The sequence below is a fragment of the Lactuca virosa genome, chromosome 5 (genome assembly GCF_052849685.1).
Source record: "Lactuca virosa cultivar CGN04683 chromosome 5, Lactuca_virosa_CGN04683_v6, whole genome shotgun sequence".
NCBI classification, from domain to species: Eukaryota; Viridiplantae; Streptophyta; class Magnoliopsida; order Asterales; family Asteraceae; genus Lactuca; species Lactuca virosa.
Window position 1 is genome coordinate 331,647,044 of NC_136430.1, and position 12,508 is coordinate 331,659,551.

At 34.3% G+C, this 12,508-nt stretch overlaps 1 protein-coding gene across 2 annotated transcripts; it reads left to right on the forward strand.

Annotated features, from left to right (window-relative positions):
- Nucleotides 1–2,309: 2,309 nt before the first annotated feature.
- Nucleotides 2,310–5,496, forward strand: LOC145115561 (polyadenylate-binding protein RBP47-like). 2 transcript variants are annotated; one of them, XM_079051871.1, is made up of 6 exons: nucleotides 2,310–2,853; nucleotides 3,165–3,657; nucleotides 3,725–3,807; nucleotides 3,885–4,015; nucleotides 4,326–4,422; nucleotides 5,175–5,496. In XM_079051871.1, exons 1-6 carry the CDS (start codon nucleotides 2,494–2,496, stop codon nucleotides 5,340–5,342), a joined length of 1,332 nt encoding a protein of 443 aa, XP_078907997.1. In that variant the 5' UTR covers nucleotides 2,310–2,493; the 3' UTR covers nucleotides 5,343–5,496. The 2 variants fall into 2 exon arrangements, with proteins under 2 accessions (XP_078907997.1, XP_078907996.1); XM_079051870.1 differs by having other exon boundaries at nucleotides 2,343–2,853; nucleotides 3,737–3,807.
- Nucleotides 5,497–12,508: the final 7,012 nt, after the last annotated feature.

Below are 12,508 nucleotides of genomic sequence, written 5' to 3' on the forward strand. Positions count from 1 at the left end.
TGCAACCCCTAACTCTCCCGTGCAACTCCTACTGTTAGGGGTGAGCAAAAACCGAACCGCAAACCGAAAAAACCGCATTAACCGAAACCGAAATAAAAACCGATGGTGCGGTTTTTAGTTTTGCAAAAATCGAAAATGTTCGGTGCGATGCGGTTTCTAGTCTTGCAAAACCGCAAAAAACCGAACCGCACCGCATATATATATATATATATATATATTAAGTGTTGATATTTGTAAGAATGGAGAATTCGTGAAAATTAAAATTTCTATAAATATAAATATCTATCTTATTAGATGATGATTGTATATTTTTAAGCATACATTTTATGATATTTACAAATATAAATAATGGTTATGATATTTTTTAACCTTTAAATATGAAAAGTACTAGTGATGATAATATTATTTTTATGAATACATTAATTGATATTATCGTATGTAGCATTGAAACAAATATTATATTTAATTCATATTATATTCAAACATTAGAAGAATGTTAGATGAGTGGTTATGTTATTTGATTTCAAACCAAGAGGTGGTGGTATCGGTTCATCTCCAAAATATCATTTAGGCTTTAATTTTGTCATCTTTATAAGAGCATCCTACGTCGCATTTGAGATAAAACTTTCACCACTCTCACCTTTTATATAAGAGAGTTAAGTCTACGACTTTTAACCCATATTTTTTGAGGAATCTCACATTACTGGGGATGAAAAATCTTGAGCTCCTCATCTTTATGTAAAGTTTCTCAAGAATTGATTAGCACTCCTCATCCGAGTCAAAGTAACTTGCTGAGTTACCTGATTTTTAGTAAAAAGGAAAAGCAAAAAACAAAAAAAAATCCCGACAAAAAACCACAAAAAAAAACCGAACCGCAAAAAACTATAAAAAAACCGCAAAAACCGAACCGCATAAAAACCGAACGATGCGGTTTCTAAACTTCAAAAAACCGAAGTTGCAGTTTTCGGTTCGGTTTTGGCCAAAAACCGTACAAAACCGCACCATGCTCACCCCTACATAATATAAAATCCTGCGTCCGCCCTAGACGTAAACATTTTGCAATATCTCAAAGATTTGAAAGTAACTATTAAATTGCATATGAATTTAAAACGAGTAACCGCGTTAACGGCGGTGCGACGCCGATAATTTGTATCACATGCGACGTGGTGCTGGACAGCCCTAATTTTGACCTTATTTATTAATAATCCTTCTTCCCACTTGATCTCTCTCCTCACCGTCGATCTATCAATCAACAGTCAAGATTCTTTCTCAGATTTACTGAAAGTGTAATTTATATTTGGGATCAAGATCTATGATAGTGGGCCCCACATCAAGTAGCTGTTGGCTAATCAGACATAAGTCCCTTCAATAGGTACGGTTGATTGCCGAAAATCACCAATCCTCCAATCCAACGGTCCTAAATAATCCTCGTGAAAAACAATGCAGCAGCAAATACCATAGGGCAATTTCCCAGATCCAACAACCCCTTTTTTCACATCTTATATTTACACTTACACCCCTTTTATTTTATGGATTAATCCTGTCTTTCATGAATTTTTATGCTTACCCTAAGCTTCTTTCAAGAGACCAAAATGTCAAAACAAGTAACCACTTTTTTTATGGTTATTATTATTATTATTTTTTTTTAATGATTACTTATATATGTGACAAAATGTCTAAAATTTTAAAGCAAAAACAATTAGATTATGATAAATATATGTATTGTCTGCAAAGTATTTACTCTAAAAAATGCAGCTTCATTACCACATTACAAATCAAGAAAATTTCCACTTCATTATATATATATATATATATATATATATATATATATATATATATATATATAAGAAAGTGGAAGAAAAGAAAAAAAAATAGAAGAAAAAGAGAGAAATCAAAGTTTACGTGATGTTCGGTAAGTTGCCTTACATCACATCACACCTATTCCTATTTAGGATGGTATTCACACGTGAGATATCAGATCATGTCAATCTTTCGGATGCCTACGAGCATACATACCAGATATCCTAATGTTTTGTTAAGGAAAAGTCTTTTTTTATTTAGCTATGTTGCAACATTAAATGATATGTGATTATAACTAACAACTTATATTCACTTGATATAAGAATAAAATGAATATGACATTATAAAATGAGTAATGGAACCTTTTATGTCCATTCAAGAGATTTGATGGTTTTGGGTTGCAATTGGATTTATAGAATCGAAAGGGACTGCAAATCTACTAATGAAAAAAGATGAAGGAGGTTGAGTGTAAGATTTAGATATTCTTTTTAATCTTCGTAAGCCGTCTTTCACATCTCTTTCCCTTCATCCTTCCCTCTCACAAACAAGGAACTCTGGTTCGTCTCTCCGGCCAGCCCTCCGTCATCGTTTTCCTCTCTCTACACCTTAATACACCGTCACAGAGTTTTAGGTACGAGAGAAGAGAAGATAACGGAGGAGAGGAGAGGAGTTAACACAGAAAAGGATTTCAAGATGCAGCCAACCAACGGCAGCGGCGGCGGTGATTTGACTCAGCAACAACAGCAGCAACAGCAACAGTGGTTGGCGATGCAGCAGTTCCAACAACAACAATGGTTAGCGATGCAGCAGTACCCGGCGGCGGCTGCGTCAATGGGGATGCACCATCCAGCGATGATGTACCAACAACCACCGCCACACTATATGCCTTATCATTATCAGCAGCAGCAGTATCAACAACAGCAGTCTCAACAATCGCAAAAAGGTAATCAGATTCAGACTTCGAGCGAAGATAATAAGACGATCTGGGTTGGCGATCTACAACACTGGATGGACGAAGCTTACCTTCAGTCGTGCTTCGCACAGACCGGCGAGGTTAGGGTTTTGACTTTTTATTCCGCGTTCTTTCCATTATTGTGCAACGTTGATTTTTTATTCAGTGAATATGTACTTTTGTCGTTTGTGGAATGTATTTTGTGTGAATTGAAAAGCCAAGAGTACAATTCGGTAGCAGGAAGGGATTTATTCTTCTCATTCCAAAAAAAGCCTTTCTCACCATGCCAAAACTAGTAGTCTTCATATGCAAACATTTTATAGATTTCGTTGCATATAAATCCCAAAGAAATTAAGATCCTTGAAGGTCTCTCGAAATTGGATTTCTGTGTTTAATGCCCTAAAATTTTCAGGTATCATCCATAAAGCTGATTCGCAACAAGCAGACTGGTCAATCAGAGCGTTATGGATTCATCGAGTTCTTGTCTCATGAAGCTGCAGACAAAGTCCTTCAAAGCTACAATGGAACGATGATGCCAACTACAGATCAAGCTTTCCGATTGAACTGGGCTAGCTTTAGTACCGGAGAAAAACGTGCAGAAATAGGCTCAGATCTTTCTATATTCATAGGAGATTTAGCTCCAGATGTTACTGATACAATTCTGTATGAAACATTTGCTGGTAGATATCCATCTGTGAAAGGTGCCAAAGTTGTTGTTGATACAAACACGGGGTGTTCAAAAGGGTATGGATTTGTTAGGTTTAGTGATGAAAATGAAAGAACAAGGGCTATGAATGAAATGAATGGTCAGTATTGTTCAAGTAGGCCTATGCGCATTGGTGTTGCAACCCCTAAAAAGGCACCTATTCAACAACAATATGGACAACAACAATACTCATCTCAAGGTAAATCCATATTTAGCATTCCCAACTGATTTTAAAAACTGCATATGTAATGGTTTTGTACTTTTAGCTGTGTTATTAGCTGGTGGAAATGGTGGATTTGGTGCTATTCCTCAAAACTCTCAGTCTGATGGAGATTCTTCAAACACAACAGTGAGTTTGATCGGAATTAACTATCAACTAGCACTTCTTTGTTTTACTTTACTGAAATGTTTAACCTTTTTTTATAGATATTTGTGGGGGGACTTGACTCTGAGGTTACTGATGAAGACTTGAGGCAAACATTTTCTCAATGTGGAGAGATTTTATCTATTAAAATACCTCTAGGAAAAGGATGTGGTTTTGTGCAATTTGCAAGCAGGTAATTCTTTATTTAGCTTTTTATATATATATATATATATATATATATATATATATATATATATATATATATATATATATATATAAGACTGGTATATATTATTTCACTAGGTTAGATATCCGTATATTATTAAAAAAAATATTAAATAGGAAGAAGCAAACATTAAAGATTCCGAACAGTAAAATTAGATATATAGAAGATTTGGAAACACAAGAAGATGACAAGTGTCCATAATTATAATATATAGAAGATTTGGGAGTGTTGATTTTGTTAATTAGTTTTTTTTTTTTTTTGGATTTGTGTTATATAGAAGCAGTGCCGAGGATGCAATTCAGAACATGCATGGCACAGTGATAGGGAAGCAGACTGTTCGAATATCGTGGGGTAAAACTCCTGCTAACAGACAGGTATATATTTCTTTCTTTTTATTTTTATTGGTTGGATTCTTAACTTTTTAATCAACTGAAAAATAACATATAAAAAAATCAGGTAGGGAATGATGGAATTAAGAAATGAAAACAAAAGCTATTTGTTTTGGCTAATGGAATGAAAAATTAGATTGATATTGATATATAATATAGATTTTTAACTTATTTAAAAATTCAATACTTTTTTGATAAAGTGTATTTTTGATATTATGATAATTAATTTGAAGTCAGTTATAAAGAAATAATTTATTTTGATTATGATTGCCTAATAGTATAATTTCTAGAGTTATTGAAATAGAAAAGCTGCTGAGTCAAATCTCAAATCTACTAGAAACTAATAAATATAAGAGCATTAATTGTTGATAATCCATTTAAGGTTAAAAAATATGATTAAAATGTTGTAGTAGGTTGGTGACGAATAACTGTCTACATCTAAAAGTCAAGTACTCCCACAAAGATTTATTAGATATTAGTATTAAATAGTATATAAATACAGTAGAATTAAAAACTAGAAAATATTTATGTTATGCAATTTTATTTTCTAAAATACCTTGAAACATTTATTATAACGTATGACCTTTCTTGCGCATTTCTTTGTTGTAATGATTTTCTGATTTGATGCTACTTGAATTATTTAGGTTATGATTATATATCCACTTTAATGTCGAATAAATGGGGACCCAAAATGATATTTTCTGATGTTTTTATATGTTTCTGTATTGAAATGACAGAGAATGGGTGGTTCCAATGGAAACTACTACCAGAAGCAAGGTGGTTATGGTGGTGGTGGTTATGGATATGGTGGACAACAGACTCAAGATTCGGGTATGTATGGAGGTGCAGATGCATCCACTTATGAATCAAACGGCTACAACCACCATCAGCAGCCTGTGAGCTGATCTTCCTCGATTTTATTCAAGTCTGAACACCATATGATAAGATTTTAAAAACCTATTAATGTTCCTTTTGTGGGATATATATTTCTCTATGAATGTAACTGGAATTTTGTGAGCCATTCTTTTTCTATATTACTACTTAAAGACAGTTAATTAATTAGGACCTTTGAGCTTTTGATTCTACTTACTTTTTGTGTTGATAAGGGTTTTGGAGTTGCAAGTTTTTGTTTTCAGTCTTAGGTGCCCCGGATTTGGTTTCTTTAGTCGTATATATAAAGTGATTCCTCCAGTCCTTTGGGCCTTCTGGGCATTACCCTTTAAAGATTTGTAGCTTTTGTTGATAGATATATATTTCAGAACTTTTTTTTGTCTACAGTATGCTTTATCTATTCAAGTCGGACTTTTACTTTAATTTGAGCTAGATACTTTATAAGATAGTTTTTGGAGTTTACAAGTACTTCCATATGCTTTAAAGTTACAGAGAGTAACAGCTTTTCTTTTGTTCTTTTGTGATTTATATGAATTTGAGTGGGTCGTGTTACTATTACATATAATTTCCACTATATGCTGGATTAGTAGCTTAGACTCCAAACCAAAAAGTTCTAGTCTTCTAGATCATTAGGACCATCGGGGTCACATCATTTAGATTGGTTGAAGTGGTGATTGTAAAATAGAAATAGAAAATGGTTAAAAAGGCAGGCCTAAAGATTGGAAGATTTGTTTTTAAATTTGAATAAAATGATAAGATGAATAAACAAAATGCAAAACACCAAAAATTTTAAAACGATAAGCTATAGTTTAGGGGAAAAAAGGTAAAACAACCAAAAGAGAATTCATGACAAAATTTCTAGGGCTCTACGACTAGTTAGAGCATCTACAACCACAGAATCCTCCTGAATTGAACATGGATGAGAATGATAAATCCTCGAGTTGAGCATTAATGAGGATGAGGATGAGAATGGAGAATCTCATATTTAGAAGAGGGGGAGTGAATGCTTATTGTTTTCAAACCCGGACTTCATAAGTATGGGAAGGGTACTAAGATCCCCAATAACCCTGACCATGCTGCAATATGTAGGTCCGAGTCTAGCCTTGGCAATGGTAGTGTGTGGTTGCTTCGTTGTAGTTTAACTCCTCCATGAGAGCTCCTTCCTACTTGGTCAATTCTTTCATATCCAACTGCACAACTGTACCATTAAGTATATGATTTACCTCTTACATAATAATTATGAAGTTATTCGGTATGGATATGTTAAGGTTTCACTTTCTAGATTTTACAATTCAGCCCTTGAACTTTGTTGATTTATCATATTTAAGAATTTAGCATGATAGAAGTGTAACAACCCAAAAACAGTAATAAAATTTTTCGTTTTTAAAACCATTAAATTCACACATCACACATCACAAAGTCAACCACAAAATAAAATGTCAACAAAACATCAGAGTACAGATGAAAACAAGTGCATAATCATGAGGGGGATGTTGTGTCATCACGCCGAGTCCTTCCCTTTTGTACCTAAAACCATAAACATAAACTATAAGCACAAAGCTTAATGAGTTCCCAAAATACCACATACCAAACATACAATTGGGCCTAGCCCTGGGGTATAATCCAACCCAACATACAATAATTGGCCAAGCCTGGGGGTTTCTCTCAACCCATCATATACTAATGGGCCCAACCCTAGGGTTTATTTCAATCCAATTCATACAATATTGGGCCCAGCCCTAGGTTATCTTTCAACCCAATCATACAAACATGCAAAAGTCACAAATATAGGTAGCATCCTACATACAGAATTTAGTAGTCGACATTGGTGCCTTCGACCCACAAACACAGTGAGAAGACTCACCTAGCGTAGAAGAATGCTAAATCCCACTCCCGATCTGCCGGTACTAAACTCCTCTTATTAATCACATCACATAACCCTAATTAACAATTAAGGCAAATACTTCAGCTCCACTAGTCTAATTCTCAATTGGGCAAAATACCATTTTTCCCTTCCCAAGTCCAACCCTCACAGTTGACTAAAAACCCAAAAAGTCAAAAGTCAAACCTTAGTTGACTTACACATAACGTACCAAGATCTACGCATAACATAGATCACCATTCCAATTGACGGGCCCAGAAGAGATAACGTTGGGCATAACCTAAGTTACGCATGACGTAACCAGCAGTCCCTCAAAAATCACTTCTAAGATCTTAACTCATTAAGACCTTTCAATCCCAACTCATATCCGATCTAAAAAGGCACTCCAAACCATAAAGTCTCCAACTTTATGCCTTTGCATGGAAAAAGGGAGATCAAAACTAAAACCCTAACTTATAATACCCTCTAAAATAGAATAACTCTTGCATGGAAGAATACAAAGGACCAAGCTTGCATTTTTATGCCAACAAACTCCCAAAAAACGTCTAAAAGGACAACTCAAATGGTCTGGAGTAGACCTTACACATTAGACCAAGGTTTTGGGACAAAAAAGTCATAAACTTGCAACTTAACAAGATCTAACAAAACAAGCCTCAAGATTTGAACTTTATACCTACTGAAGATGCACAATGATGTGTAGATTCTGGATCCAAGAGCTTGAGTGCACCGCCACTTCTCCAATGATCTTCCTTTACCACCAAGAACACCAAAATATCACTCAAAAGCTTCAAACTCGTACTTCAAGGATTAGGGTTTCGATATAGGGGCTAAGAGGGATGGAGGTTGGTTATAAGGAGATCCAAGGTCGGCCTTGACTTTTCGTCAAGTCAGGCACCGCTCCACAAACCATGTTATCTCCCTTTTCATCTAGGGCCACCAATAACTCAACTTCAAACCCCTATACACCTTTGTGGCCCCTGGGTGGATCAAAAACTTCGAATTGTGAGCCTCTTATAGCACTGTCTACCTCACCCCAACAGTAGTCGAAACCCAAACTCTACCACACTGAGTCAAAAAACCCCAAACCATCTCTAATGAATAAAGGAATTTGCCCTGTAATCCGCTCTGCCTTCTAATTTTCCTTTTCCAATCCCTCCGCCTGATCCTTATTGATCAAATCCAACAGAGGAGAAATAATAACCATCCTCAGACATATATCCCCGATAGGTGCACTCACTGCCTTACGGCTCAAGGCATCAGCCACAACATTGGCCTTCCTAGGATGTTACAGGATCTCACAATCATAATCCTTTACCATATACAACCATCTCCGCGGCCGCATATTCAAATTTGGCTGATCCATCAAGTACCTCAAGATCTTGTGGTTAGCGAAAAGTCTTTCCATGAGCACCCAAACATTCCAGAATGAAACCAGAGCTAGTATAAAGAATCTGGAACAATAGATGTCTCAACTTGCCACTTTTGTGGGTCGTCTGGAATCTCAAGGAAAGTTATTAGGGCATACTAAGAATAATCCAAAGCACAATGTGAGTGATATTTCATTGAGAAGTGGGAAAAAGTTATGAAGTCCCAAGCATTTCTGAAACAGAAAAATAATATGAAGAATATTAAGAAGTTCTTGTAGAAGAAGAAGATGTAAAAGAACCAGAAAAAGCTAAAGAAGAATATGAAGAGGTTTTGCTTGAAGAAGATGCTGAAAAGATAAAGGAAAAGAGACCTCAAGACCAGTGAAGCTGAATCTGAAAGAATACAAACCCTTGCCACCCTTTCCATAAAGACTGAGAACTATGAAGCGCGAAAGAGAAGATGAAGATATTATGGAAATCTTTTGTAAGGTTGAGGTAAATCTTCCACTTTTAGATGTTATCAGACACATCCCTCGTTATGCCAAGTTTCTAAAAGATTTATGCATTTCAAAGAAAAAAATTAAAATCAATGAAACTATCAAAGCTGGCAAAAATATTTCTGCCATTTTATAAAAGGTTTGCCCCCAACGTGCAAGGACCTGGGGATTTTCTCGGTTCCTTGTAAATTGGGAAACATTACTTTTTCAAATGTCATGTTTGACTTGGGTGCTTCAGTAAATGTACTTCCCTTTTCTGTTTTTGAAAAAAATTAAAATTGGGAACTTTACAAAAGTCCGGGATACTTATTCAGTTGACAGATCACTCGACAGTACACCCAAAAAGTGTATTGGAGGATGTTCTCGTCAAAGTGGGTGAACTTATTTTTCCCGCTGATTTTTACATTCTGGACATGGGTAATTTGGACATATCAGATACAAACTCTATTATTTTATGTAAACCATTTATGAAAACTGCAAAAACGAAAATAGATGTTTTTAATGGCACGATTTCAATGGAGTTTAATGAGGAAGTGGTTAATTTAAAACAAATTATGATGATTTTCCTTTTGATAAATTTTATGTTAATTATCTAGGTATCAACAGTCCTTTGTCTAAGGACTACTTTGAGTTTTCTAATGTTTCTGTGCAAGAAAAATTCGTAGACAGTGAATTATCTGACACATCAGAAGAGCTAGAAAAGGGAAAGGTTGGGGAAAACGAAGGGAAATTAGTTGCTGAAAAGAAGATAACAGAAGCTGATAAATCTGAAGAAACATCAGAAAAAGGAGTTGGCAGAAAAAGTTAAGCTTGGGGAGGAAGAAAAGAAGATTTATGGAAAAAGAATTAAAAAGAAAGTGTTGATTTCTGCAAAGGAAAGAGCAAAGAAAAATCTGAAAACGAAAATGGTTTTTGGAAAAAGAAAAGGAGGCGATTTCTGGGAAGAAAAGGAAGTTCAGAAAATGAAAGAAAAAGGTTTGAAAATCATCTGAAAGACCTATCTGAAGACAATCTGGAGTCTTTCCAGTTTGCTGAACAAGTTCCAGATCTACCAATCTTGTCATATTTGAAGGGATCTCGAGTGACAAGGAAGAGAGTTGAGCTTCAGAGAAGTCCCAACCACACCAGTTAGCAAATCTGGTTGGGCAAAGTCAAGCCAACGACTTTAAAAATGGGCGGCTTTCTGGGAGGAAACCTACGTAAGATGGTCGCAGTTCCAAGCAAGCTTGGGGAAATCAGAGGATCGATAGAGTTGCTGAAATTCATATTTTTCGTCAACATTCATCATCAAAATCAGAAATTTCTGCAAACTTATTTGGTACTTTCATTCCTAGCTGCACCTTTTTGCCTTTATATTCTTTATTGAATTGTTTACTACTCTCTAAGCATTGAGGACAATACATCATTTTAAGCTCGGAGATGAGGTTAGTGTGAAAACTTTAATTTTCAGTTTTTAGGCAAAAAATTTCAAAATTTGTTTTCTTTTTTGCATTTTATTTTCTGCATTGCATTTTCATATAAAAAATTGAAAAATCAAAAAAATATTTTCCGTTTTATTTTTCTGCATTCATAAAATATAGAAAAAAAGCCAAAAAGATTTCTAGTTATTTTAATTATTTTTATTTTCTTCTTATAAAAAAATAAAAATAAAAATAAAAAATTTTAAAATTTTTACATGAGATGAGGATATCTTTTTACATTCGATAGCTCAGTTAAGATGAATTGTGATAGTTACCGAAAATAACAGTTTCGTTACAATCAATTTTAAGAATTATTTTTTTCATATAAGAAAGTGCTTTAAATGTTTTCGGAATATGAACCAACATATGAGTCGGATAATTTTTATAATGGAAGTGTGAGATGGAAAAACGAACAATGTTTTAGAAATAGTTTCCTTAAATGCCTTAAAAAGAACCTAGATTGAATAACTCTTTTATTTTCTTTAAGTATTGAACCCTATACTTTTTACGCCTTTTGTGGTTAGGAGGGAAATCTTGTTATATGCACAATTTATTATCATTTTCGAAGTATTGAAGACATGGTGGCCTCAAATGGTACATCAAGAAACTTGAAGAAATTTGAAATTCTAAGTCAAATCCAAGTCAAGTTCAAGTTGAAATCAAGAACCAATTAAAGTTAATATTGAAGAGTTGATAAAGACAAAGAAGATGTGTGGTATAATGAGATAGATCCATCTATAACGGAATCATAGGGGTAAGCTTGGATTTTCTGTCCATAATGGAGCTTACCGCGTTTACTGGACGAGTTCGGAAAAAAGAGGGGTCGGTCAAGCTAAGTTTTTATTAATGAATTTTCATGAAATTATTTTTAAAAATACATTGTTTTCACAAATTTAATTCAACGTAAAAATTATTTACAGAAGATTGGTTTGATTTATTAAATATGAATTCTGAAGCTCCAGAAGACGAAACAGATGATTTATGTGGTAATTTCTCTCCAATTCCAGCGATTTCCGAAGATCTAAAAGCTGAAGATCATCTCCTACATTTAGTTAGAAATATTAATTAGTTAGTTTATCTTTTTATTAGTTTTAATTCGTTTTTAGCCATGTCTGGCTAAAACCATAGTTTTCAGTTCTGCATAAGACTAGTACTTTTCATGTGATTAGTTATCAGATCTAGTTTTCTTTCTGTGATTCTATCTAGATTGTTTCAGTTTGAAATTAATGAATGTTTGATTTTTAATTCTTGTTAGTCTGATCACCTAGCTAGAGTTTTATCATTCCAGTAGATCTGTTAATAGAATTTGTAATTGTTCTTATCAACTGGTAATAAGTAACAAGTATCAGATTGGTTCCGTGTTTGGGATTTAACTCTGGTATAAACTGAAAAATCATAACTTTAAGCTTCCGAGCTTGTGAGAAGTATTGGGTATTGTTGGGAATTTTACACAGATCATAAAGCTGTTTTTCTGGTTCAATTAAGAGCTAGTTTAATTGAACAATAAAAAGTTAGAGTTAATTCAAAGAGCTTGCTTTGGTTAATTAATTTAGGTAAAAGAGATTATACTAGAGCTTGTTAGTTTTTCTCAGTACCAACTTAGATAGAACACATTCTAAATAACCAGATCTGAACTGATTGCATGATTAGGAAAGTCGCAGCAGAACTGAAATTGTTTTTATTATTGATTTTCGTTTAATTTATTTTCACTGCAATTTTAGTTTTTTAGTTTAATTTAAAAAACCCGTTTTTATATTTTCTGTTTCTTGACTAGAATGTGCCTGATGCAAAAAGGCATTGATCATTAGGTTGTGTCCCTGAGGATTCAACCCTGCTTCCTTGTGTTATCCTTTAGTGCAACCAGCAGTGAAATTTTATTTTCTTAATACGCCCGCGACAGCGTGTTAACAACGTGATCGTAACTATCAGATTGGTTCCATGTTTGGGATTTAACTCTGGTATAAACTGAAAAAT